Here is a 27,207-nt window from a genome sequence, read left to right on the forward strand (position 1 = left end):
AGGCAGGGGTAATTTTCTCCCTCAAAATGATGTTTAAGATAAATCTGGTAATGTCCATGAGTGGTCAGGCCAGAGTCTAGACTTCAAGCCAATCAGAAATTATCAGGAAGACTTGAAAATAAATGATTCCTCAACATTCCCCATCTATCCTGATAAAGACTGAGAGCAAGATTTTGAAAAAAAGCAATTGAAGGATTGTAGCATCCTACCTAGACTTAAGGCTGTAATAGCTAAAAAAAAAAATTAAATAGAGGATAAATAGAGATGAGTGAATTTTTTGAAATTCACAATTTGCCAGCTTCCCCAAAAGTCAAATTGCAGGAAATCGATTCACAGCAAATCACAAGTACTTAAAATGCCCTGAAAATACACATTAATCTATGGGATTAAGGTCTCTGAGGATTCCAGGGCTGAATTCAACCCCTTTCCAACTAATGCAAATACAGACTACCTAATGACAAAGTAACCTAAACATACAGTGAAGGAAATAATTATTTGATCCTTTGTTGATTTTGTAAGTTTACCCACTGACAAAGACATGAATAGTCTATAATTTTAAGGGTAGGTTAATTTTAACATTGAGAGACATACTTGGTGTCGGCAAGCACAGCAGTCAGACGTTTTTTGTAGTTCATGATGAGGTTTGTGCACATGTCAGGAGGAATTTTGGTCCACTTCTCTTTGCAGATCATCTCTAAATCATTAAAATTTTGAGGCTGTCACTTGGCAACTCGGAGCTTCAACTCCCTCTATAAGTTTTCTATGGGATTAAGGTCTGGAGACTGGCTAGGCCACTCCATGACCTTAATGTGCTTCTTTTTTAGCCACTCCTTTGTTGCCTTGGCTGTATGATTTGGGTCATTGTCTTGCTGGAAGACCCAGCCACGACCCATTTTTATGGTCCTGGCGGAGGGAAGGAGGTTGTCACTCAGGATTTTATGGTACATGGCTCCATCCATTCTCCCATTGATGCAGTGAAGTAGTCATGTGCACTTTGCAGAGAAACACCCCAAAGCTTAATGTTTCCATCTCCATGCTTGATAGTGGGGATGGTGTTCTTTGGGTCATAGTCATTTCTCTTCCTCCAAACACGGCGAGTTAAGTTAATGCCAAAGAGCTCAATTTTTGCCTCATCTGACCACAGTGCCTTTTCCCAATCACTCATAGATTCATCAAACTTCATATGGGCCTGCATATGTGCCTTCTTGAGCAAGGGGACCTTGCGGGCACTGCAGGATTTTAAACCTTTACGGCGTAATGTGCTACCAATGGTTTTCTTGGTGACTGTGGTCCCAGCTGCCTTGAAATCATTAACAAGTTCCCCCGTGAACTTTTAGGCTGATCTCTCAGCTTCCTAATGATCAAGGATACCCCATGAGGTGAGATTTTGCATGGTGCCCCAGATCGATGTCGATTAACAGCCATTTTGTATTTCTTCCATTTTCTTACTATTGCACCAACAGTTGTCTCCTTCTCACCGAGCATCTTACTTATGGTTTTGTAGCCCATTCCAGCTTTGTGCAGGTCTATGATCTTGTCCCTGACATTTTAATAAAGTTCTTTGGTCTTGCCCATTTGGCAGAGATTAGAGTCTGACTAATTAATTGAGTCTGTGGACAGGAGTCTTTTATAAAGGTGACTATGTAACACAGCTGTCTTTAATGCAGGTAACGAGTTGATTAGGAGCGTCTAACTGGTCTGTAGGAGCCAGAACTCTTAATGGTTGGTAGGGGATCAAACACTTATTTCTCACTGCAAAATGCAAATAAATTTATATAATTTATACAATGTGATTTTCTGGATTTTATTTTTTGATATTTTATCTCTTGATGTTAAAATTAACCTACCCTTAAAATTATAGACTGTTCAGGTCTTTGTCAGTGGGCAAACTTACAAAAGCAGCAAGGAATCAAATAATTATTTCCTTCACTGTACATTGTTATGAGTAAACAGATAGTAACTACTCTTCACTGCTGTGCTGTCACATATACACACTATCTGTATTTTTTTAGTGTTTTATGGCTCTCTCTTCCTATCTATATGGCAAAGTAAAGTTTTATAATTTCCTCTCACTACCCAGATGCATCACAAAATGGTTGCTGCATTTATTGCCTCTACTTTTAAAAGTTCTTTCTAATTGGTTGTGCTATACCATGTGATTTGATATCTACAAGGCATTATGGGAATCCTGCCCTGCCCTGTCTAAGGTCACATGAACTTTCTCTGGTTGATACAATCTTATGCAACGTGTAAAATGGTGGCAACCTTTATAGTTGACCCTTATAAGCAATGCGCACAAATCAAATTGAAAATTGTTCAAACTCCCCTGGCTCAACAAATACCTAAAAATTAAAAACAAATTAACTCATCTCGAGTCTTAATACTTTTGTAAATGTGTTTCCTTTTTTAAATATATTTACATAAACTTATATAAACTTGAATTATTATAAGTTATTCTAGGTATATTGATGAGAAAAATATTATTGATTCTTTTAAAAGGCTGTAAAGTTAAAAAAAAAAAAAAAAAAAAGATGTGGAAAGGGTAAAGTAAACTGAATAATTTCTGACTGTAGACTACATATACAATAAAAAAAATAGGTTATTAATACAATAACTAGAAATGCATTTTACATGGCTAAATGCTTTTCATTGCGGAATCTTTGTAGATAACTGACCAAAGTCCACAGTAATATAGATAAAATGATAGCGTATGTTATAGTGATGACTCTCCAGCCGGTCTTCATCTGATCCACATTTCCATCAGATGTTCTCCTTGCACAGTGGGATCCAAGTGCGGGAAGGATGAAGTCGAAAAAATTAACAACTTTAGAGATATTCTTGATTGTCCTTTTTGTGTTGATGACTGGGGCATGCATTGCATTAATAGTGCTTCACTTTGTAGATCCCCAGGAAAAGGAAGGTAAGCTCTAAAAATGTTTTCATAACCTGATAAAAAAAACAACTGGTCGCTAAAATGTAAAATTATTTTACAGTCAGTTTATTTTGAATTTTTTAATCTTTCACCATTGTAACTTATAAGATTCGATTGTGTAAAGTATTATGTACTTATATTTTATTACGCTATTTTATGTATGTACAGGATATTAAAGCAGCTCTGGAAGATTTAGTTTTATTCAAGGATCATTAAAAGTACAATGACAATATAGAATTACAGTACAGATAGAGAAGTTCTTCCTCCTGTAACTGTCTCCTGAGATACAGAACGTTCACACGAGAACTAGTAATTATACCTAATTAACCCATCCATTTCCCAATAAAAGTTAAAAGGAAAATAGAAATATGAACTCAAACTATACTTTTCATATGATAATATATCAAAGAATATATCAAAGAATTATATAAACTTGTATTCTATCATATGAAATGTTACCATTTTGTCTTGTGATTTCCTAATAAGGTGTTATAGATTAGGACCAGTTGTGATAGGAGACTGTTAATGATGCTTTATCCATATAAATTATAGAAAACTGTACTGGCAAGCTATAAGGGCCATTGTGTCTTGCATACCTGTAAAAAGAAAAACAAGCCTAGGGCTATATGGAGACATTTTCAAATATGCTTATTAAAAATAATATGTTTTAATGTTTTGATATCAGAGACTGTAATCGCACAAAAGGTATAAGAAAGAAAAAATAACCACAAACAGCAAATACAACCTATACCCTTGGCAAATTGCATCTTGCCACAGTTTAAAGAGCTTGTCCGCTACTCGGACAACCTGTTTAGAATCCCTGTGCCCCCCCCAGTAAAATAATAACACTTATATTCACTTCCAGTTCCGGCACCGTTCTAGTGGTGTCGGCACTGGTTCTCCTGTGGCTCTCATAACGCGATCGCTTATGCGATCCCTGCAGCCATTCAGTAGACTCAGTTGATTCAGACAAATCATGACATCCGGAGGATTTGAGAGCTGCTGCTGCTCTCACTTCCTCCATAAGTCGATTATGTCCATAAGACAGGAGAGTCAAGCTAGCGCTGACTGGCCGCAGGGATTGGGTGAGCGATCAAGTTATCCCTGGGAGAACTAGTGCCAACACTTTTGGAATGATGCCGAAACTGGAGGTGTGTATACATGCTATTATTTTACTAGGGGAGAAACATAGGAATTCAGAACAGGTTGTCCAAGTAGTGGACAACCCCTTTAATGTAAAAATGTCAAAAGTTATGTGTATAAGATCACTGCAGACATGTCACTTTCCCATGGATTTATTCTAATTAACATATTTGAATTCAGAAATAAGATGTGTAAATTATCTTCTGCAAACTAGGAGGTTGAACCTTCCTCAAAATTAATATTGCTAGATAATAGATTGCATCAAGTATAGTTATGTCCACTTTCAACTTTACTATCTATGCTATAGCAATACAATTTCTCAAAGCAAACTATACTAGATCACAGTCCATGTGTTATCTTGACTTTTAAGAATTGTGCATGTGCTGCTGATAAATAAGGATTATTTTATTTTATTAGGTATGGCCTAGTTTGTCTTCTTTATTACGGGTCAAATTCCTTTGCTACAGTTTTTCTGAAATTACTGAAAAGAAATAAAACAAACCTGGAATTTGGTATTTTAGGTTAAAACAGATCCAATTGCCTATTGTAAATTGCTTATAATAATATATTATATAAAGGACTTAAAGTGTAATCGTCATTTTAATTTTATTCCATAAATCAATAATACATAAATAAGGTCATTTGTAATATATCATATTAGAGAAATTTGCTTCTTTCTCCTTGTGGACTGATTACTCATATGCAAAATTCTCAATTCATTGGTTAAATCTGCATTTAATGAAGACATATTTTTACATGACTAAGACAGGAGATGAGAACTGAGATTCTATGTAGAGGGGAGGAATTGTAGATGGAGAGGGAGGGGCTGCAGCCAGAGCTCCACCCCCTCCAATTTACATAAAATCTTATCAATAGTCAGTGCCATTTCCTTTCTCAGTAATGGAAAAGTCTGTCTTCAATGAATACAGATTTTACCTGTGAACTCAGAATTTGAAAATGACTGATCAGTCCTGTTGGAGAAAGAAGCAGAACACTCTTATAAGATCTATTACAAAGTTTGTTATTTTCATGTGTACTATTGATTTATTAAATAAAAATAAAATGACTTTTGCTCTTTAACGCTCATTCAAACGTCCATTCATATCTGCCCAAGATCTGACCATGGCTCTCTCGACCTGTGCATGAAGCTGTCACGGTCAGCCACAGCCTGTCCATGCATTTTAGTCTGTGATAGGACCAATTGTCATGGACATCTGAAGGGAAGTGTGTTATATTATCCAAGTATCCCCTTGGTTTTATCCTTCAAGGCAGCCCTGGTCTGTGAATAGTCTGCCTTCATGACACAGTGAGAGTGCTGTAACCACTCCCTCATCCCCATGACTGACATCCTGCACCGTAAACTCTCTACAGAGCAGGATGTCAGTCAAGGAATAGGGGGAGTGATTAAAGCCCTCTCATTGTGTTGTGAGTGCTGACTATTCACTGCTCCAACGCCACCCTGATGACTGGAACTGGCTGCATGTAGGGAGACTATAGAGTAATTTTTCCCTACACTTGCATTTCCGATTACACTGACATATGTTAAAATGTTTTTTCCAGGACGTCCACCTGACAGCACTATGGAGGACGTCCTCCTCCTCCTTACAGGGACAGGAAAGCACACGAGAGGTTAAAAGGCCATGTCCCACCCCCTTTCCCTCAGTGTTTTTCCTGTCCCTGCACGGAGGGACACGCGAGAGCTTACCGGAGGGACCCAGGGGATCGTGCGGCCGGTCCAATCCTTCCCCTGTCAAGAGGTCCCGGAGCCGAAACTTCCCGGTGGGGAGTCCCTCAGTTCCAAAGGCCAGGAGCAGGACGGCGCTCCTGGAGGGAGCCGTTCCTCCCGGTGGGGGGGCTCTCGGCTCCAGGACGGGTCGGCTCCCCGCAGGCGGCTGGCCATGCGGGCACCGACAGAAGCGGGGCGGCGGGCCGAGCCCGCAGAACGACGCTGACGCTGGGGAAGCCGGAGGGCTCGCGCCGAGCGCGGTTGCGCGCAGATGCCCGGCAGGAAGTGGAGGCGCGGCTTACCAGCATCACATCCGGTGACGTCAGACGCCGGTTTCAAATCCAGGGCGCGCGCGCTCCTGGACCAAAGCCTTCTCCAGAGTCGTCACAGGCAGTTCCAGGCTGTGTGACTGCATCAGGACGCCAGGGGATGGAAGGCAACACTGCATCTGGTGGAGGGGTAAGTGCGCATAGCGCAGACCACCCTCCCCACTCGTCCCCACAGCCCAGATCTGATGAGGTGCCCCTTATATTATTAGGAAAAGGGAATCCCGGCTGAGTCCCCCTCGGGAAAGGACCCGGCGAAAGCTACCGCCAAATCAGTCAGATGTCCGGTGTGCAGAGTAAAGCTGCCAGACACCTATAGCAAGACCCTATGCGGTCCCTGTACCTCCAGGGTCATAGGCGAGGAACAGCCATCTCTGCTTTCTGAAATGAGGTCGCTGATAAGGGAAGAGATTCAGGCCTCTACGTCCCGTCGATCCCCCAGCCCTGGGCCAGGTCGCAAGCGTCCGAGGTGGGAACCAGTCCCAGTATCAGAGGCGAGCCCTAGCGAGGAATCCGATTTCCGGAACTCAGATCAGGAGGAAGAAGGCGAGATCCTGGGGGATAGTCAGGAACAGAACAGAAAGTACCTGTTCAGACTGGAGGATACGGACGAGCTGGCACATGCGGTCAGAAATACCATGCAGATGGAAGAAGTCCCTAAGCCACAGTCCAGACAGGACTTAATGTTTGGAGGACTGGTGTCCCGCAAACAGGTGGTGTTCCCTGTGAGCGAGCACATCAAGGCAATGATCCAGGAGGAGTGGAAGGAAGCAGAGCGTCGGTTGACACTCTCCCGAAACTTTAAAAATAGACTGCCCTTCGATCCCGAGGAAACTCAGGCGTGGGAAGAGGTCCCTAAGATCGACGTCCCGGTTGCCAAGGTTACGAAGAAATCGGCTATCCCAGCCGAGGACTCGTCCGGTCTTCGAGACCCAATGGATAGAAAGGTGGACGTTTTGTTAAAAAGAACATGGGAGACGTCGGCGGCCCTGATTAGAGCCAACATAGCAGCCACCTCGGTGGCCAGGTCTATGTTCCTGTGGTTGGGGCAGTTGGAGGAAAACCTAACCAACAAGACCCCGAGGTCAGAGATTCTAGCATCTCTTCCTCTTTTGAAATCAGCCACGGCGTTCCTGTCGGATACGTCGGCGGAATCAGTTAGATTTGCGGCCAGAAACAGCTCCCTCTCTAATGCGGCCCGGCGAGCAGTCTGGCTTAGATCCTGGTCGGGAGATAACCCTTCTAAGGCCAAGTTATGTGCCATCCCTTTCTCGGGTCTGAGGGTGTTTGGTCCAGCCCTGGATAATATCCTTGAGCTGGTGTCTGATAAGAATAAGGGATTCCCGGAAGAAAAGCCCAGACGGTCCCAGTCCTTTCGGAGAGGCTCCTTCTTCAGAGGACAGTCAGAGTTTAGGGGCCGGGCGAGGTCTAATAGAAGCTCCTACAGAGGCTCCTTCAGCCAAAGTGGGAAGAGCAGAGATCCCCCATTTGCATCGACATCTAGGTCGAGGAGACAATGACGCCATAGGCATTGGGGGGAGACTTCGCCACTTTGCAGCAAACTGGTCGCGAGTCACCAACAATCAGTGGGTTCTCAGAACCATCAGAGAGGGTTACAGGATAGAGCTCTATTCTCCTCCCCCCGACAGATATATTGCCCCCACTGTCGTCCAGGAGGACTCCGCAATGTGGTCGGATCTTCAGGACATGCTAGACTCAGGGGTCATAATACCAGTTTCACCATCAGAAAGAGGGAAAGGTCACTACTCTTCCCTGTTTGTAATTACAAAAAAATCCGGAGAGGCCCGCACCATCATAAACCTGAAGCCACTAAATGCTTGGGTCAGATACAGGAGGTTCCGGATGGAGTCAATCCGATCCGCAATTCCTCTGATAGACAGGGACGCAGTTATGTGCACCCTAGACCTAAAAAAGGCATATTATCAGGTTCCTATTCATCCCTCATCCCAAAGCCTACTAAGGTTTGCGATCAGTTCACCAGCCCGGACCTGCCATTTTCAGTTTCAGGGTCTTCCATTCGGGCTGGCCTCAGCTCCCAGGATCTTTACAAAGCTGGTGGTAGAGGTGGTGGCCTACCTGAGAGATCAGGGTATTGTGATTGTGCCGTACCTAGACGACTTCTTACTGGTGGCAAGATCCAAAGAAGCGCTCATCCGAGACAGGATCCGAACAACTACTGTGATGGAGTTCCTGGGCTGGGTGATCAACTGGGAGAAGTCGGACCTCACACCAGACACCAGAAAGGTATTCCTGGGAGTCCTCCTAGACTCAGCCGACAGAATATCCTGGCTACCCGAGCAGAAGCAGAAGTCCATTCAGGCCAGAACCAGAGGTCTGTTGAAGCGTCAATGCTCCATAAGGGAAGCAATGGAGGTCCTGGGCCTTATGACAGCCTGCATCCAGTGTGTCCGTTGGGCCCAATTCCACCCGCGGTTGTTACAAAGAGAAATTCTCGCGAGGTGGGACAGGAGTCAGGCGTCGCTAGACAAACCCCTAAGACTCTCAGGACGAGTAAAGGAGTCCCTTCGCTGGTGGTTACAGGCCAGGAATCTTCAGGTGGGCGTGCATTGGACAACCTCTCCATACGTAGTAGTCACCACAGACGCAAGTGCGTGGGGATGGGGAGCCCACATAGAAGGGAAGATCTTCCAGGGGAAGTGGCCAGCAAGCATCAAGGCCAGATCCTCCAATTTCAAGGAACTCTTCGCGGTCTGGGAAGCGTTGCGGAGAAACCGGTCGGTACTAAAGAGTCGTCATGTCCACATTTTATCCGACAATACGACGACAGTGGCATTCCTGAAACACCAAGGAGGAACCAGACATCAACCACTTCAGGCACTGGCGGAAAAGATATTCACGTGGGCAGAACGGACAGTTCGATCCGTGACCGCGGTACATCTAGAAGGTTCCCAAAACGAAGTGGCGGACTACCTGAGCAGACAACAGATCCACCCGACAGAGTGGGAACTGAACATAGAGATCTTCAACCAGCTTTGTCAGCGCTGGGGGAACCCCAGTATAGATCTCTTCGCAAGCCGCAAGAACGCGAAGGTTCCCAGATTCTACTCCTTAAATCCGATGGACCATCCAGAGGGCGTAGACGCCCTGAGTCAGACTTGGGGAGAATCCCTCTCTTATGCGTTCCCACCACTGGCCCTCATACCGGCAGTGCTCAGAAAGATACGCGAGGACCACGCAACAGTGATATTGATAGTGCCATACTGGCCGAGGAGAAGCTGGTTTTCCCTTCTGGGAGCCATGGCAGTAGAAGATCCAGTCGAGCTGCCCTTGTGGAAGGACATCATCCACCAGGGCCCGATCCACCACCCGGACCCAGCAAGACTCCATCTATCGGCTTGGATCCTGAGAGGGACATCCTGAAGGCAAAAGGATTGTCGGAGCAGGTCATATCCACCCTACAGGCCAGCAGGAAGCCGGTGACGTCGGCAATCTATCGGAAGATATGGAGGAGATTCTGTCTGGAGGGTGGCAGGTCCGAGCTCGTGGCAGGTACCCCGGATCTCCCTAACATACTAGGGTTCCTGCAGGCAGGCTTTAATAAAGGCCTCAAGCCCAGCACTCTAAAAGTCCAGGTTTCAGCTTTGAGCGCCTTCTTTGATTATCAGTTAGCTGCACATCCCTGGGTGATAAGGTTTATAAAAGCCACACAACGCCTGCGTCCCACGATTAGGCAGCTCACCCCACCATGGGACCTGGGCCTGGTACTTCGGTTCCTCTGCTCGGACACTTTCGCCCTTAGTGAGAAGATACCCATCCGTGCTCTCACTCGTAAAACGGCCTTTCTAGTAGCCATTACCACGGCCAAAAGAATAGGGGAGATCCAGGCCCTATCCACTAAGGATCCATACCTCCAGATAAGAGAGGATAGTATAATCGTTAGGTTAGACCCGGCATTTACCCCGAAGGTAGCCTCCACAAGAAACCTGAACCAGGAGGTAGTGTTACCCTCTTTCTGTGATAATCCCCGAAATGAGAAGGAGCGGCGGCTCCACTCGCTAGACGTGAGGCGCGCAGTTATAGAATACCTAGAGGCCACTAATAGTTGGCGTATCGACCCGAACCTCTTCGTTCTCTTTGGTGGTAGGAATAAAGGGAAGAAGGCCTCTAAGGCGTCCATAGCGCGTTGGATTACCTCAGTAATCTCGGACGCCTACCAGGCTGAAGGCGCCAGCCCGCCTGATTCCTTAAAGGCCCACTCTACAAGGGCGGTATCGGCCTCATGGGCCGAGCGGGCAGGGGCGTCAGTTGATCAAATTTGTCGAGCGGCAACCTGGGCTAGTCTTAATACATTCTGCAAACACTACAAACTAGATGTGTTAGCTGGCCAACAAACCGCATTCGGGAGAAAAGTTCTCCAAGCAGTAATCCCACCCTGAGGAGGTGCTTTGGTACTCTCCATAGTGCTGTCAGGTGGACGTCCTGGAAAATAGGTATTAGACCTACCGGTAATGATGTTTCCAGGAGTCCATCCTGACAGCACGGGTAGTTCCCTCCCTGGTAGGTTATACTATGTTGTATTATGTTATGTCATATGCTGTAATATGACTGTTTCATTAAACCGTTACTAGCATCATCCACCTTGTGGTACTTGTCAAATCACTGAGGGAAAGGGGGTGGGACATGGCCTTTTAACCTCTCGTGTGCTTTCCTGTCCCTGTAAGGAGGAGGAGGACGTCCTCCATAGTGCTGTCAGGATGGACTCCTGGAAACATCATTACCGGTAGGTCTAAAACCTATTTTTACCTGAACACTACCACAATGGCTGTTAAACAGAATTTTTTTGCTTACAGGGCTAACAGGTTTCCTTTTATCATAAATGAAAAGAAAAAAAAATAGGCAACACTTCTGTCTATTAAAGTAAGAAAGAAAGGGTTTCTTCATTGTTTTCTTTATTTCATCATTGGGCTATGCTAAGGCCATTCACATTAATAACTTAGTCGGCTGTTCACTTTTTTTTATTTGAAACATCTTTGATTTTCAAATAGCAAATTAAGTCATCTTCATGGAGACAGTTGATTTTCAGATCACTTGTCGTTTACAGTCATGGTCATATCAATAGAATTGTGTCTCCATGTGAGGCTTACATATTGTATTCAATCTGGAGGAGAAAAAATTAACTAATAAATCAAGCAAATAGAAGATAAAGAATCTAAATAAAAAAATGAACAAATAATTGAGTAAATAAATAAACTGACTATGAGGGCCAACTAGCGGGCACATCATAGCAAAATAGTTACCAGTCTGATACTCCATAATCTCTTACACATCCTTCAGGTACAATAAACACCATGGATGGGTGGGTTTAAAGACATTAAGCATGCCTCCTAACTCCTCCAGACTGTATCACCAGCTAAAAGGTGATCTTCTAACCTTCTTTTTGGTATAATGAAAAGAAATAAAGCCTCTTTATCTATGGCTGTTACGACCTATAAATTAACCTACTGGGTGTATGGATGCCTCTCTGGTTAGAGTATACAATCTGGATGAACAGAAGGAACATACTGACATATGTGAAATGTTTGCCATCTACATGAAATTTGGTTATTTCCCTTGGATGCAACCGTATTTTCTCCTCGATATGCATAATATTCCATGTATTCACAGACCCAATAACTTTCAACTGTGTTCCTTGACCTGAGTCTTTACCATGTGGGAATTCTGGGTGATTTCAGATTGACATTTGTTTAGTTATCTGGAAGGGTAGCAGAAATAATTTATGCACCATCTACAAGTTGAAGTTGTGCCTGTCAATAAAAGAGATGATTTGATATGTTGTAAAAGTGCAATTAAGTCATGTAGGGTTGTTAAATTGCTTTCTGAGATGCTCAGTGTTACATTTTTGTATCTCAGAGACAATAGGTTAGTGCCCTCAACCTATCGTACGTAACAACTGCTTTTTTGGTGTTTTATTTTTATGAACATAGGTTTAAGTAAAATAATTTCATGCTTAAGCAGAACAAGATAAAGCATAGTCACCCCTAGATGAAACTTTCTATAGCAAAACAGATATCGGGAGTGATGGGCTCCCTGGAGTCGTGGAGGTTATCTTCTTTTCTTACATGTTAGCTAGGTTGAACTTCTGAAAAAGGTTATGTGATCTTTTTCCTTGACATTGTGTACATAATATGGATTTCGGGGTTTCAGTATGGTGAGGGGCTGACTATGTATTTTGTTCCTGTAAAACTATAAAACCTCTTGGACGGCCTGTTTCCTTATATAGGTTGTTTGTTGTTCACGGTCCTCCGTGTTGATTCTTTGGGGCAATTTCCTCTGTCCATATATTATTTAAGTTGATCTGTAAAGTGATTCCAAAAACAAAAACAAGAAAAGATTGAGCAGCACTACATACAATACAAGCAACTTGAGCTCTATGTCAAATGGCTGGTTAGAAATGGTAGAAACTACCAATCTGACTTCAATGATGTGCACAGATCCCAGCCTATAGAATTATTCGCAAGCAGAGAACAAAAGGAAATGGAGCGGCATTCATAATTTGTAGACAGTCCAGCTTTACTGTATCCAAAACATAATGCAAGAACACTAGGAAGTTTTGGAGTCAGCGCGCAGCACCTGTGGCAGTGGCCAATTCACGTAGTATGCCTGAAAAAGGTTATAGTTGTTCCAAACGTCCTTTGCCTCATCCACCACTACCTGCACTATCTCCCATTGTTCTTGCACTATGTTTTGGATACAAAAAAATCTGTGAATGGCAAGTATTGCTCTGCTTTCGCTTCTTTTCTGCTTGTGGGTAATAAAGTGGCCTCAAACTTGATATCCACATTAAGCTTACAAATAATAATTACTAAAAAGCTTGTTTAAAACTGTTTGCAATTACAATTTTCTGCTACAATCTACATTTTTGCTGCATTATTACGCTTCAGACTACATACACAAATTCACATCACTGAACATTACGTGGTAGGAAAGCAGGTGACCAGTTCATCCTTCAGCATCTAAAATAGTGTTATCTTAGTCATAGGATGTTAAATGATCTCTCCTTTACCAGTGACCTGAATAAAATGTAAGGTGGGAGAGAATAATTAAGTATAGAGGAGAACCAATAGGGACTTCATTAGCAATGACTGCTGGAAATTAAAAACTCAGTACAGAAGGCAGCCACCAAGAAATAGAGGTCAAACCGGTACTCAGCCCTCCAGTTCTGGTTGGAAAGCTTAGGTCGCTCTCTTATAAAAGAAAATACTTTATATTTCAGAAGTGATAAATTGAAAACTTCTAACAATACAGTCTTCATTTACATATATTTCACACACCAGGTAATATGACTAGTGTAGATAAAACTAGAAACAAAAAAGAATCTTAGATGACAGCCCTAAAATGTTCTGGGGCAAGTGGGAGACTGCATAATACATATCATGAGGCAGATTAGATTAGACATCACATTAGATAGCTGGGTAAGAGGGTCCCTAAAAATGTATCACATACCACTTTTAGGTTAAGTTCTCACAATGAGCTTTTGGTGAGTTTTTGACGCTGCATATTTTCACCTCTGATAAAATAATACAGCATCTTTCAGTTCCAGCAAAGTGGATGGGCTTTCTAGAAATTTCAGGCCTACTGTGCCTTATTTTATGCTGCCTAGGCTCAATTTTGGTGTGCTGTGGTGTGCTGAGAAGCCCTTTAAAAGTAGAAGAGTGCAGTAAATGTCCCATCCAACATACATATTTTATAGCCGAATACAATTTTTTGATGATGCTGGCAATAACAGTACCTAGCACAAATTGATGAATCCATAAGAATTGTTGAAGTGATACATTAGAGTTAATTTGGCTCAGCATGTATTTACTTAAATGAGAGTAAAATTGAAAAAATACTGATACCATGTAATTGTCATGAGCCATGTTCCAGCATTTTCTTCTAGGGACACTGGTATAGTGACTTGTGGTTTACAATATGGCCATAATTTTAAAGGTTAATAGATAATGCCTATCTTAAAACAGACTTTTATGATGTTGCCTTTGTCCTTCAAATATTTAATCTCTAGTGTTTTCTTATCTTAAAAGTCCTGAAATTAACTACTTTGAACTTAAGTTATCCCTGTACAATGTTATTCTGATTAAAAAATATAGGGACGAAATAATAACCTGTTGTCTAATCGATTACTGTGAACTATAGAAGTTGGCACAACACGTCGCTACCATGCAGGCCAATATGGTACATAGTAAAAATAAAGACATTGTTCTCAATAGATAAAGATACAATAAAATATATCTCTTGAGGTACATCATTAAGGCATTCGGAAAAAATACATAATTTCAAATTAATTTCACAAATTATAAAAAATGTCCTACATAGTCAAATCAGGGAAATATAATTTAGCGTCGCTATAACTATATTCTGTATAATAAGCATCTCTATGTAATAATGGACTAAGGTATACAAGCATGCCATATTACATCACCACTCCAGCTTTTTTTTTAATTTCACCTCTGGAGTTGTGCCAGTAATCTAAGTTCCCTGCCCCTATTCTTATGCTTACCAGCCGCAGTCTTCAGGTCTTCCTACCGCCGCTCCGGTCCCCCTCTGCGATCTTCTGACTGCAACATGTGACTGACTGTCAGAGGTAACGATTACAAGTTCTTAATGTAAGTCTATGATAGTCTTGTTCTGGTTCTCATAGACATACAATGAGTTGTGATTTCCAGGTTGCCCAACAAACACTGGAGTGATCCAGTAGCTCATCATCAGCAAGAGATGGCCAGAGCAGTGTAAATTACCTATGAAGATGGCAGCTGGATGTCATGCGCCTGGATTCAATCTCTTGAGTTTGTGTTCTGTTCTGTTGTTGGCTCCTCTTTCTGCCGAGCCAAAGGAGATACACCTTTTTCTCTGGGTATTTGGGTTCTGCTATTCTTAAAACAATGGCTGGATATCCTTAAAGACAAAAATGTCCAGGAAGGATGGGAAATCTTGAAAAATGAAATTCTCAAAGCACAGTTGTTAACAATTCCGAAAAGAGGGAAGAATAGGAAGCATTTAAGGAAACCAGGATGGATGAACACAGAACTTAAGCACATGCTAAAAAGGAAGAAAGAAATGTTTATAAAATGGAAAGAGGGAGGCATATCTAAAGAAGAATATAATGCTGTCTGCAGAACCTGCAGGGCACAAATCAGATTACTAAAGCTGACAATGAATTCAGGCTTGCAAGAGACGTCAAAAGCAATAATAAAGGATTTTGGGGATATGTCAAAAGTAAAAGAAAAGTCAAAGATGCTATAGGATTTTTACAGGATGAAAATGATGAAATGGTAAGACAGGATGTTGAGAAGGCCAAACTTTTAAATTCCTTTTTTGCATCTGTTTTCTCTCAGAAAGGAAATGTAACATCAACTGCTCTTCACTGTACTATTAAGGGAATAGAAAAATCCAGGATATCTATAAACAGAAAGATAGTGAGGAAACACTTAGCTAACCTAAATGAATTCAAGTCTCCAGGTCCAGATGAATTACACCCCAGAGTACTGAAGGAGATAGCAGAAGAAATTTTTGAACCCCTCTCCATAATCTTTAAAAATTCTTGGAGAACAGGAGAAGTCCCAGAAGACTGGAGAAGAGCAAATGTTGTTCCTATCTTCAAAAAGGGGAAGAAGGTGGACCCAGGCAACTATAGGCCGGTGAGTCTGACTTCTATGCCAGGAAAGCTCTTTGAACAAATTATTAAACAACATGTATGTCAGTACCTGGATAAGAATGAAGTGTTTAAACAGAGTCAGCATGGGTTTGTAACTAATAAGTCATGTCAGACTAACTTAATTTCCTTCTATGACAGAATCACTGATGGATCAAAGAAATGCTGTAGATATAGTATATCTTGACTTCAGCAAAGCATTTGACAAAGTATCTCACACAATCCTTATTGAAAAAATGGCTAGGTATGGAATGGACAAGACAACTGTTAGATGGATTCATAACTGGCTTAGTGATCGGACCCAAAGAATGGTCGTAAATGGCTGCACATCCAGTTGGAAGAATGTCTCAAGTGGTGTCATGATCCAGGGTGGATCTGACAGATTAAATGCACAAGTAATCTTTTTTTTCCTGTGAGCTGTTTTGCTCAGGGTTGGTTTTGTCCCCGGTGGCCAGAATGGTCATTGCACTTGTGTTTTAGAGATAGTTTGCCCCCGATGGCGGTTAGAGTAATTGCACGGGAATCACTAACAGGTGTGTTTGCTCTATAAAGGTGTGTCAGTAGTGCTCACTGATGTTGGTGATATTATTATTGTTGGGCTTTCCAACCATCCTGGCTGAAGGAAGGAGCTGGATGGGGAGCTGGAGGAGAGTCCAGGGCGGCTCATTCAGAGTCCTGGAGTGGCAGCTATGGTGTCAGCGAGGAGTTCGTGTAAAGCATGGTGGAGTGGCAGCTATGGTGTCAGTGAAGAATTCATGCAAAGCTTGGTAGCTATGGTGTAGAGCTGCACTCACTTTGCTGGACTCTGTTACTGGAAAGCTGCACTCAGGCGCTGGACTCGGTTGCTGGACAGTTGCACTCAGGTGCTGGACTCTGTTGCTCCAAGGCGGAACTCAGGTGCTGGATGCTGTTGCTGTAAAGCTGCACCCAGGTGTTGGACACGGTGGGAGGAAGATGCACTCAGGTGTTGGACTCTGTTGCCAGGAGCAAGTGCATCAGAGCAAAGCTAAGTGTTTCCCTGTTTGTCACTTTTCCTCATGTTGGTGTTAGTACAGCGGTGGGGCCAGTGCCTGCACCACCCAGCTCCCTAGTAAGGAATAAGTGTAGGGTGTGCTAGGGTGACAGGTATCCTGATCGGCGACAGGTGAGGAGCCTGTATAGGGAACGTTAGGAGTGTTAGGGACTCTGACTCAGGGGAGTGCAGGAGGTCTCCACGTCCCCCGTTCCTTATCGCAGGGCCCACCGTTGTAAATGTTTCCCTATCCCTTATGTCTTGCTGTATTAGTTACCGGCCTGCTGGCTATATCACACAGGATGGGGCATGTGACAAGTGGGGTACCACAGGGCTCTGTCCTGGGCCCTGTATTGTTCAACATCTTTATCAACGATTTAGATGAAGGAATTGAGGGTAAACTGATTAAATTTGCTGATGACACAAAGCTAGGAGGGATAGCTAATACTAGAGAAGAGAGAGGATTCAAAAAGATATAAATAAACTGGAGCAGTGGGCAGCAACTAACAGAATGGTTTTTAACAGGGAAAAATTCAAAGTACTACATCTGGGCAATAAAAATTAAAAAAGCATATACAGAATGGGAGGAATAGGGCTAAGCAACAGCACATGTGAAAAAGACTTGGGTATACTAATAGATCACAGACTGATTATGAGTCAACAGTGTGATGCAGCAGCAAAAAAGGCAAATGCAATTCTAGGATATATTAACAGAAGCATACAGTCTAGATCACATGAAGTCATTATTGCCCTCTACTCCTCTTTGGTCAGACCTCATCTGGAATACTGTGTCCAGTTTTGGGCACCACATTTTAAAAAAGACATCAACAAACTGGAGCAAGTTCAGAAAAGAGCGACCAGAATGGTGACCGGTCTGCAAACCCTGTCTTATGAGGAAAGGTTGCAGGTTTTGGGAATGTTTAGTTTGCCAAAGAGAAGACTGAGAGGAGACTTAATAGCTGTCTACAAATATCTAAAGGACTGTCACATTGTAGAAGAATCATCTTTATTCTCATTTGCACAAGGAAAGACTAGAAGCAATGGGATGAAACTGAATGGGAGGAGACACAGATTAGATATTAGGAAAAACTTTTTGACAGTTAGAGTGATCAATGAGTGGAACAGGCTGCCAAGAGAAGTGGTGAGTTCTCCTTCAATGGAAGTCTTCAAACAGAGGCTGGACAGACATATGACTGGGATGATTTAGCGAATCCTGCTTTGAGCAGGGTGTTGGGCCAGAAGGCCCAGGAGGTCCCTTCCAACTCTACGATTCTATGATTCTATTCTGGCTGCAGTCTGTCTAGCTTAACATGGGTGTTCTTAATATACTGTGCCTATCCTATCGCTTTTTTGAGTTCAGCTTTAAATATTTTCCCATTCTGTTGTTTCCTGCTGGTGATAGACTATGTTGGATTCATTCACTTGGCTGTAGTTTGTGTTGGTTGCAGTTGTTTTGTGTGATTCCTTTATTCCTTAAGGAACTGCTACTCTAGCTATCCTAGGAGCTGCTAAGGACATTTGGGATAAACTGCCATCAAGTGGGAGTGCCATTATGTTATTTTAGGGTGCCAACCTTTGCGGACAGGCAGGGACATACCTGGGTCATTTGCCTAATGTGGGGATTTGCTCTGGTAGGCAATGGCAAGGACGCAGTAAAGAGGCACATGCAGGTTTTCAGTCCAAGAGCTCAGTGTTTTATTCAGTCTGGCAGCAGAAAAACAAATAGTCTTACATCAGACAAAGCAAAAGTACAGCTTGCTTCCAGAACATACAGTAGGTTAGGGTCTGGACATGCCAACCCATTCTCGTCTAATGTTGTTGTGAGGGAGCACCTGGGCCATAGTTGTGGCTGAGACTAATGGCTCTTGCACACCCTGATCTCCCGTCACATACAAAGAAATTAATTTAATCAGTGTACTTGCCTCTCTGCACCTTCAGGGTCTCCTCTGAGCTGCTGCAGACCCTTTCCATACAATTGCACACAAACAGAGACACAGTCCATTTGCAACTTAAAATGTAGAACTTTACTTTTTCTTTGTTGCAGCACATCCTTGTCAGATACAACATCAGCATAGGCTTCCATGCAGTCCACATTCTCCATTTTCCCTGCACTTCTTCCTACAGCCTTAAGTACATGTCAGGGTCTTACCACCTCTTGCAGTAGTGCAGTGTCCTCCCTGTTCAGACTTACTATGCTTAGGAGTTCCCTCGTCCGTTTTGCCTCGGATACGAGGGCATCTGCCCATGCAATAAACTGCCACATTATAGAGCCACCTGCATTCCCATACTGATATGGCCTCAGCTGTAGTCTCTGTTCCACCACTGCTGTCACACTGCTGCTAAGGCTGGACTTCTGGCCCAGTGGGCCCTGGATGGCTGGGTTCCTTGTCTTCTAACATTGTGGAGCTGTCCGCCCTATACAAGTTCCACACCCCTACTACTTTGGATCAGGAAGACCCTCTATCTTACACACGGTTGCGCCTCCTAAAATTAAACTTTACTTATCATCTAGTGGACTACCTAATGTACTACGCTTTCCTGTCATGCCCGTCATGCCGGCCATGCTGCTTGTGCTGCATGATCCCCATTGTCATGCCTGTCATGCTTCTTTGTCCCTAGGTCCGGGTCCCTGCGGGCTCCCAGCGGGTCTCGCAGTGTGCACACGCACCTCATGACTGTTATGCTGCAAGATCTCTGGGAGCAGTGTGCACACACACCTCATGACTGTTATGCTGCAAGATCTCTGGAACAGTGTGCACACGCACCTCGTGACTTGTGCTGCAAGATGCCTGGAGCAGTGTGCACGCGCGCCTCATCTCATGGCTGCCTGCCATTGCCAGTGCGCATGTGCGTTTTACCTCATGGTTACACGCCGTTGCTGTGTGACCAGCCATCTCTGCTCTGCCTGCAGCAATCCTCTATGTGGTCCTGCCCCTGATCATGTGACCTTACCTATGTTCCAGCACTGTCTGATCCAGCTAACCTCTCAGTGTTTCTGGAGCCCCTGATCATGTCACCTTCTCTATGGTCCAGCCCAGTCTGATCTAGTAATGCTCTCTATGATCCTGGAGGATCTGAACCGGAAGTCCTTCCCTGGTCCTGAACCCTGACCCTGGCGTGCCCTCTGCACGAACAGGACCTTGCCTTGAACTTTGCCCCTGGCATGCCCTCTGCATGTGCAGGACCATGTCTTGAACTCTGTGTCTAGTCTCTGCTTTTCGTGCGCTCTTGCACCTCTTGTACTAGGCTTTGCCGTGCCGTAGCGCACACGTCTCTGTCCTGTACCTTTGCCTAGCCCTGCATTGTGTCTGCGTGCCCTCTTGCACATGCCTGGTCATCCTGTGCCCGCCTGTTTGTGCCTCAGCCGTGCCGCTCTAGCCTTGCCCGCCTGTGTGCCTCAGCTGTGCTCGCCGTCCAGTGCTATTGTGGTTTCCGCCTGTCTGTGCCTCAGCCGTGCCACCACAAGGTGTGCCCGCCTGCCTGTGCCCCCAGCCGATACCGCCTGCTGGTGCCCCAGTCGTGTTTTCCGTGCTCCCTTGCACCCATGCTGTTTCTCGCACTGTGCATTTTCGTGCTACTCTTGCACAAGTCTTTTGCTTTCCTTGCTCTGTCCTGAACCTTGTCTCTCTGTCGTGTTCTGAGTTCCATGACCTGTCTTGAATCTTTGTCTTGCTTGTACCTTGCTCTGTGCTCTGCTCTTTGTCTTGAACCAAGACCCTGGCGTGCCCCTCCGCATGCGCAAGACATCTGTCCTGAACTTCAAAGCCCAATGTGTTCTCTAGCATGTGTGGGACCTGCTGTTAACCATGTACCCTGGCATGCCTCCTAGCATGGCCAGGACCATTCTTTGTACCATGCCCCTGGCGTGCCTCTAGCACACGCAGGACCTTGAATCTTGAAATCCTGGCGGCTTCCTTAGCGTGCCCAGGACCTTGGACCTTGAACCCTGGCATGTCCCCTATACACGCACCGTGCCTAGTGTGTTAAACCCTGCCTTGCACCTTGCCCTAGACCCTTGTGTGCTCCTCTCACGCACCCTGCCTTGAACTTAGCCTTGGACCCTGGCGTGTTCCCTAACATGCACCATGTCTTGAACACTGTTGTGCCTCCTTGCCTGAACCCTGGTTTGCTTGCCGGATGCCCGGATCCTGCCGATCGCCATCAGAGTTCCGGAACCTGATGATCCTGTTGATCGTTGCCTGCTGTCCGGAGTCTGACGTCATCGTGCCTTTGCCTGTACCCTGGCATGCCATCTAGCACGTACCATGCCATGGACCTCGCACGCACCTTGCTGTGTTTTCCCTGTGTTATCACGTCTTGCACCTGATGTTACCCTGAAATTTTCCTTAATGAAGATACCTTGAACTTTCGTCTTGTCTTGTCTTGTTTCTTGCACGTCCCTGGTCGTCGTCAGACACTCACATTGTGTCTTCCTTGAGCTGGCCGTCTGGTCCCAGCAGTCGTGGTGGCTCACCCCCTTGGTCTTGCCTCTGACACTCCCTGTATAGGGGGTGGTTCCTCACAAGGTCAGCTTGCCCTCGGTGGGTGGGTGCCACGACCCAGAGGGTTCACTCTAAAGAAAAGTCGACTCAGCTGAAGCTGACTCGTCACATTTCCCTATGTTAAAAAGTATGTACATTACAATACAATCCACAATATTATATTTCATTCAAATAGCAGCAAACAGTTGGAAAACACTATATACATAGCAATATGAAATCACATTTAACCGGGATGTACTTAAAGGGGTAGGGGCATATACCAGACTTTGTAACCCCTTACATTGTCACAAAATCTGTCTCAGCTCTTTCCCACCCACCAACACACACTGAGGAGTTCTGGCTGATTATTTATGCTGTCTTAAGACCTGCAGCTGTGCAAGCTGGCTGTTGCCTCAAAAACCCAGAATAACACAAAAGGTCCAGGCCAGGTCTTGACCTTCTTCACTGCTGTTTACCAGTGTGAAAAGCACTTGCTGGAAGGAATATATTTCCAATCCAGCACCATACCCCTCACTGTGTCAAATACCCCTCCCCCACTTTGTTCTGCCCAGAATAAGAGGACAAATGCCATACAGTGGACTCTGGATAGGGCACCTGTATTCCGCTGCAGTGTGCCTACCTGGTGTTCCACTGTAAACTTGAAATTTTGAAGGGACAGGAACCATCGGGTTACCCAAGCATTCCCCTCTTTGGCTTGACTCATCCACTTAAGAGGGGAATGATCGGTCACCAGGTGAAATGTCCTCCCCAGCAAATAATAGTGAAGAGACTCGAGTGCCCACTTAATCATGAGGCACTCCCTCTCCACTATTCGGTGCTGGGTTTCAGCTTGGGTGAGCTTTTGGCTCACGTAACTCAGGGGGTGCTCTTCCCCATTAGTTTCCTGGGACAGTAATGCTCCTTGACCTAATTCTGAGGCATCTGTCTGTACGATAAACTGTCTTTTGAAGTCGGGTGTGATCAAGACAGATGTCCCACACAATACCGACTTCAATGTCATGAAAGCCCCCTTGATCCAAGCCTCCCAGTGGACCCTTATGGACTTTCCTTCCTTTCAGGCAGTCTGTCAATGGAGATGACAGTGTAGCAAAATTGGGGATTAATCTCCTGAAATACCCAACTAACTCCAGGAAAATTCTCACCTGCCTTATCATGAGAGGGTGGGGCCATTTCTGTATCATTTCTATTTTGTTTACCTGGGATTTGATGCGTCCCGTTTTCCCTGGTCCGGGACAAAGTAGGGTCTCGGAGTTGCTCTGTACCAAAACTGTCACCAGAGACATTTCATTCTGACACCTTGGGTCCCGGTGGCAAGTTTTCTATTTCCCCAGCCATCACTTCCAGGAGGGTTTTCTTCCCCTTTTCCACCAAAGTGGAGGTCACCCCTACAGCTGGATCCTCTCCTTCAGGGCCACAAGGTTCTTCTATTACTTCTGAACCATGCAACTGTGTCGCTACTGGCACGGCCTCATGTTCACTGGGTGTGGTTAGGCCCTCCAGCATATATAGCAGTGGGGGGCAGTACATTGGGCTACAACCACTTTTGTATCAGGTGCAGTAAGTCAAGACTCTGGGACCTTGCTAGTTTGGAAGGATTAAACACCCACTGATGCACCTGCCAGGATCTCACCCTTGATGATTGTGTAGTTTTCGCCCATTGGTCCCTGGGTAGACCCTCCCTCTCGGCCATTCTCTCAAACTTGTCCAGGTAGGTCTCAAAGTCATGTGAGGATTCCATCTTGGTAATTGCCACACAGAACACTTTACGCACATTGTGGAGTGTCCGCAGAGCTCCTGCTGTCTGAAGCGCCTTTGTAGGTAGGGGCGACCGACAGGGGGGTGGTCCGTTACTGGCCGCAGACAGACTCGAGACAGAGACAGGATCATGTCCAACAGGTCTTCTTTATTGATTGTACTTTACACGACCCACAGCTCCACACAGCAGCTGCGCGACAAACTCCGCAGCTTCACACAACAGCTGCTCGACTTACTCTGCAGCTTCACACAACAGCTGCTCGACTAACTCCACAGCTTCACACAGCAGCTGCTCGACTAACTCCGCAGCTTCACACGGCAGCTGCTCGACTCTGCACCCAGGCCCGGATACCTTCACTTTCTTCCTTTAACTAATTAATGTCCCTCGCAGCTCTTCCACTGTGGCTGCCCTAGGCCTACCACCACAGCGTTTTACCAGTCCGAGTCCGTTCGTTTATGGTACCCCAGTCTGTCTCTGTCTGCGGCCCCTCCTGTCAGGGCCACCCCCCCGTGACCTGTTTCCACTGTCAGTCCCCTCCGGAGCTTATTTTCTGTCCTCTCTCTGCAGCAGACCTTCCTGTCTCCTGCGCTCCTCTCACTGACTGACTTTTCCAGAACCTTCTCTCAGCCTTTTATCCGTCACGTTCTGGTAACCCCGTCCCCCATGACTTGACAGTTTCTTTAGCCAATGGCAGTTGTTCAGTCCCGTCCCCACACTCTCCATTGCCCTCTAATGGTCAAACTCCAATACTACACCCTTCCTCTTTATCTCCAGCTGTTTCCCATCATTCACCATAACAGTCTACCCACAATACTCCACACCTCTGCCTTCCCACTGCAGGCAGGTCCGTCCATCAGTCCACCTTCCCTACACTCCCCCTTCCTTTATCCATTGTCATCCTCGACAATCTTGTCTCCCTCTTTTCCATTCTGAAACTTCCCCACCTTCTTTTGTCAGACCGGTTGCTGAGCCAGGCCCACGATACGCGGCTGAACCAAACCGGGAGCAATTGCGCTCCGAGTAGCTTACGGCTCACTCGCCAGCGCGTACGCCACCATGACAATTCCTTCAGGTTGGGTTAGATCCATCCGGACTACTCTACGGATGCATACCTCCCACTTTTCTCCCTTTCTGTCACCTTCTTCCATTCGGACCGCCATGACCGAGGCCCTAACCTACCAGGTCATTGTCAGTGTCCTCCTGTTTTTTGTGGGGGTGTATGTCTCGTATTCAGGGTTTGCCTTAGGGACTGTTGTCTGTTCTACTCCCATCCGTCTCTTCTGTCCTGTCAATTTAAGTAGTCATGGTCGGCGGTTTCCTCTTTACTCACGTTACCTGGGACCTGTTGGACATTTTCATTTTACATACAGATAACAATCCCAACTTGACTATATGTACTAAACACAGCTGTCAACTATACTCTGTTTAATGCTATTACTTTTACATTTTTTTAGCATTTTTTAAGTAAAGCATAACTTTTTTTTATTAGCAACACATAATATTATAAACCTTGGTGCTCCCCCTTCCTTTAAAGAGAGCACCCCTTCCCGAATGCTTCCCTGTTATATCAAGAGGAGGGCTACTTTTACCCCATCGAGGACTTAGAACTGTCCCCCAGGCCATGCAACGATGCACAGCAGTCCCGGCAGTCCATTTTCACGGATACTCTGGACTCAACCTCCTGACGCCATCTCCATTCCAGGTGCCCGTGGCCACGGCAGCTGCAGCATCGCATCTCGTCCACGTTCCCGAAGCTCAATGGTGCCAAGCAGCCGCACCCAGTCTCTCCACACCTGGGCCACTCCCGTTCTTGGGTGGGGCATTGATCGGCCTCTCCACCCACCTTCCAGGGTCCAGCATGGGAGGGTGGCTGTCTCTTGATGTAGGCTGCTCCCCCCAGGGGCAGGTGCGACATAGTCCCAGATTGTCCAATGTGGCTGCAAACTTCTGAGCTTCTTTTTGGCGCTGAAATGCCACAGCCATTTTAACAAAGCATTTTTCCACTATGGATCCTCTTGATGACGGCCAGCAATCCACAGTCCAGTTTTTTTTTGTAATCCACAAGGAAAAAGCAACTTGAGTCCTTTGGTTCTTCTAGCGCAGGCTTACCGCTGAAGGTGTTGTATTTGCGGCAATAATCCTGCCAACTACGCCAAATTTAGGTAGGGGCAACTGACAGGGGGTGGTCCATTACTGGCCGCAGACAGACTTGAGACAGAGACAGGATCATGTCCAACAGGTCTTCTTTATTGATCGTACTTTCCATGACCCGCAGCTTCACACAGCAGCTGCGCGACAAACTACGTAGCTTCCCACAGCAGTTGCTCAACTAACTCCGCAGCTTCACACAGCAGCTACTCGACTAACCCCACAGCTTCACATAGCAGCTGCTCGACTAACTCCGCAGCTTCACACGGCAGCTGCCTGACTCCGCACCCAGGCCCGGATACCTTCACTCCTTCACTTTCTTCCTTTAGCTAATTAACGTCCCTCACAGCTCTTCCACTGTGGCTGCCCTAGGCCTACCACCACAGCGTTTTACCAGTCCCGAGTCCGTTCGTTTATGGTACCCCAGTCTGTCTCTGTCTGCGGCCCCTCCTGTCAGGGCCACCCCCCCCGTGACCTGTTTCCACTGTCAGTCCCCTCCGGAGCTTATTTTCTGTCCTCTCTCTGCAGCAGACCTTCCTGTCTCCTGCGCTCCTCTCACTGACTGACTTTTCCAGAACCTTCTCTCAGCCTTTTATCCATCACGTTCAGGTAACCCCGCCCCCCTGCCAATGGCAGTTGTTCAGTCCCATTCCCACACTCTCCATTGCCCTGTAATGGTCAAACTCCAATACTACACCCTTCCTCTTCATCTCCAGCTGTTTCCCATCTTTCACCACAACAGTCCACCCACAATACTCCACACCTCGGCCTTCCCACTGCAGACAAGTCCGTCCATCAGTCCACCTTCCCTACACCTTCACATGCTGAATCAGCAGCTGGTTGTTCTTCTGTTGTTGGTTAAATATTTGTTGTTGCTGGGTGGGTTCCAGGAGCACTTTCACCACGGCCTCCATCTCTGCCGGAGTCCCTGTCTGGGTTTGCGACAGTCCTTTTACCCAGGACATACACCGGCACGCCAGACAGATGCGTGAGAAAAAAACATCCGGTTTAGTGCTAGTGTCACTGCAAGCCATCAAATATGGGTATTTGCTCAGGCAGACAATACTTTCCCCTACTGGTTTTTCCTGTTGGTGATAGACTTTGTTGGATTAATTCACTTGGCTGTAGTTTATTAGCTGCAGGCGCTTTGTGTGTGATTTGTTTATTCCTTGGGGAACTGTTACTCCAGCTATCCTAGGAGCTGGTAAGGACATTAAGGGTAACGATTGGTGCCAACCTTCGTGGTCAGGCAGGGACTAATCAGCGTTAGAGAAGAGCTTTAGTCTGAACAGGGACCTGTAGGGTTCAGGTGTTTCTCTCCCTGGTTTGTACGTTACCTGTGTGAATGTGCTTTCACAGTCATAACATTGAGTATGACACTAGGGGCAGGAAACTTAGATTAGTAACATCACCCAAGCGGTAAAATTAACAAAAATCCTGGAGTGGTTTATGCCAACCATTTATTTTTAGTCTCCAAATGTATACAGATAAAAAAATAAAATTAGTAACAATGATCTTCACAGCTTCTAAGACCCTCCAGTTCCAAAGCTCCCTGGTTCCATGCTAAACTATGCTTAAGTGACCACTCAGCCAATCACTGGCCACAGCAATGACCCAACTCAGACAGTTTGTTATGCCACTCAGGCATAATTAAAAAAAAAATGATTAGCTGGACAGCCCCTTTCATATACACCTATTGCTTTGTGATTAAATTCATAATTTAACATTGTAAGAGATTGAAGCTCTGTTTATCTGTCAGACTATGTTAACACTGCTTTTTTACAGGCATTTATTGAGCAACAAAAACACCTGAAAAAGTACTCAGAAATTGCTTGGAAGACTCTTCCTGTGCATTTCTATTGTAAAACATCTGTTATTCTTATATTCAGGCTTTTTAGTAATTATAACCACTGCAGATTAAAGATAAAAACAACAAGCTGTTCAAAGAAGTGAGTTGACCATCCTTCAGAC

General features: G+C 45.2%; 1 protein-coding gene across 1 annotated transcript in view; it reads left to right on the forward strand.

Moving 5' to 3' along the window:
- Window positions 1-2,734: 2,734 nt before the first annotated feature.
- Window positions 2,735-27,207, forward strand: part of LOC141101246 (ovochymase-2-like) — a 117,777-nt gene continuing 93,304 nt past the window's right edge. Inside the window, exon 1 of the mRNA XM_073590205.1 lies at window positions 2,735-2,920. Within this exon, the coding sequence (XP_073446306.1) occupies window positions 2,803-2,920 (118 nt within the window). The 5' untranslated portion in view covers window positions 2,735-2,802. The remainder of the gene's footprint in view (window positions 2,921-27,207) is intronic.

Source organism: Dendrobates tinctorius, unplaced genomic scaffold, assembly GCF_039654945.1.
Source record: "Dendrobates tinctorius isolate UK_male_01 unplaced genomic scaffold, ASM3965494v1 ptg000011l, whole genome shotgun sequence".
In the NCBI taxonomy this organism is placed as follows: Eukaryota; Metazoa; Chordata; class Amphibia; order Anura; family Dendrobatidae; genus Dendrobates; species Dendrobates tinctorius.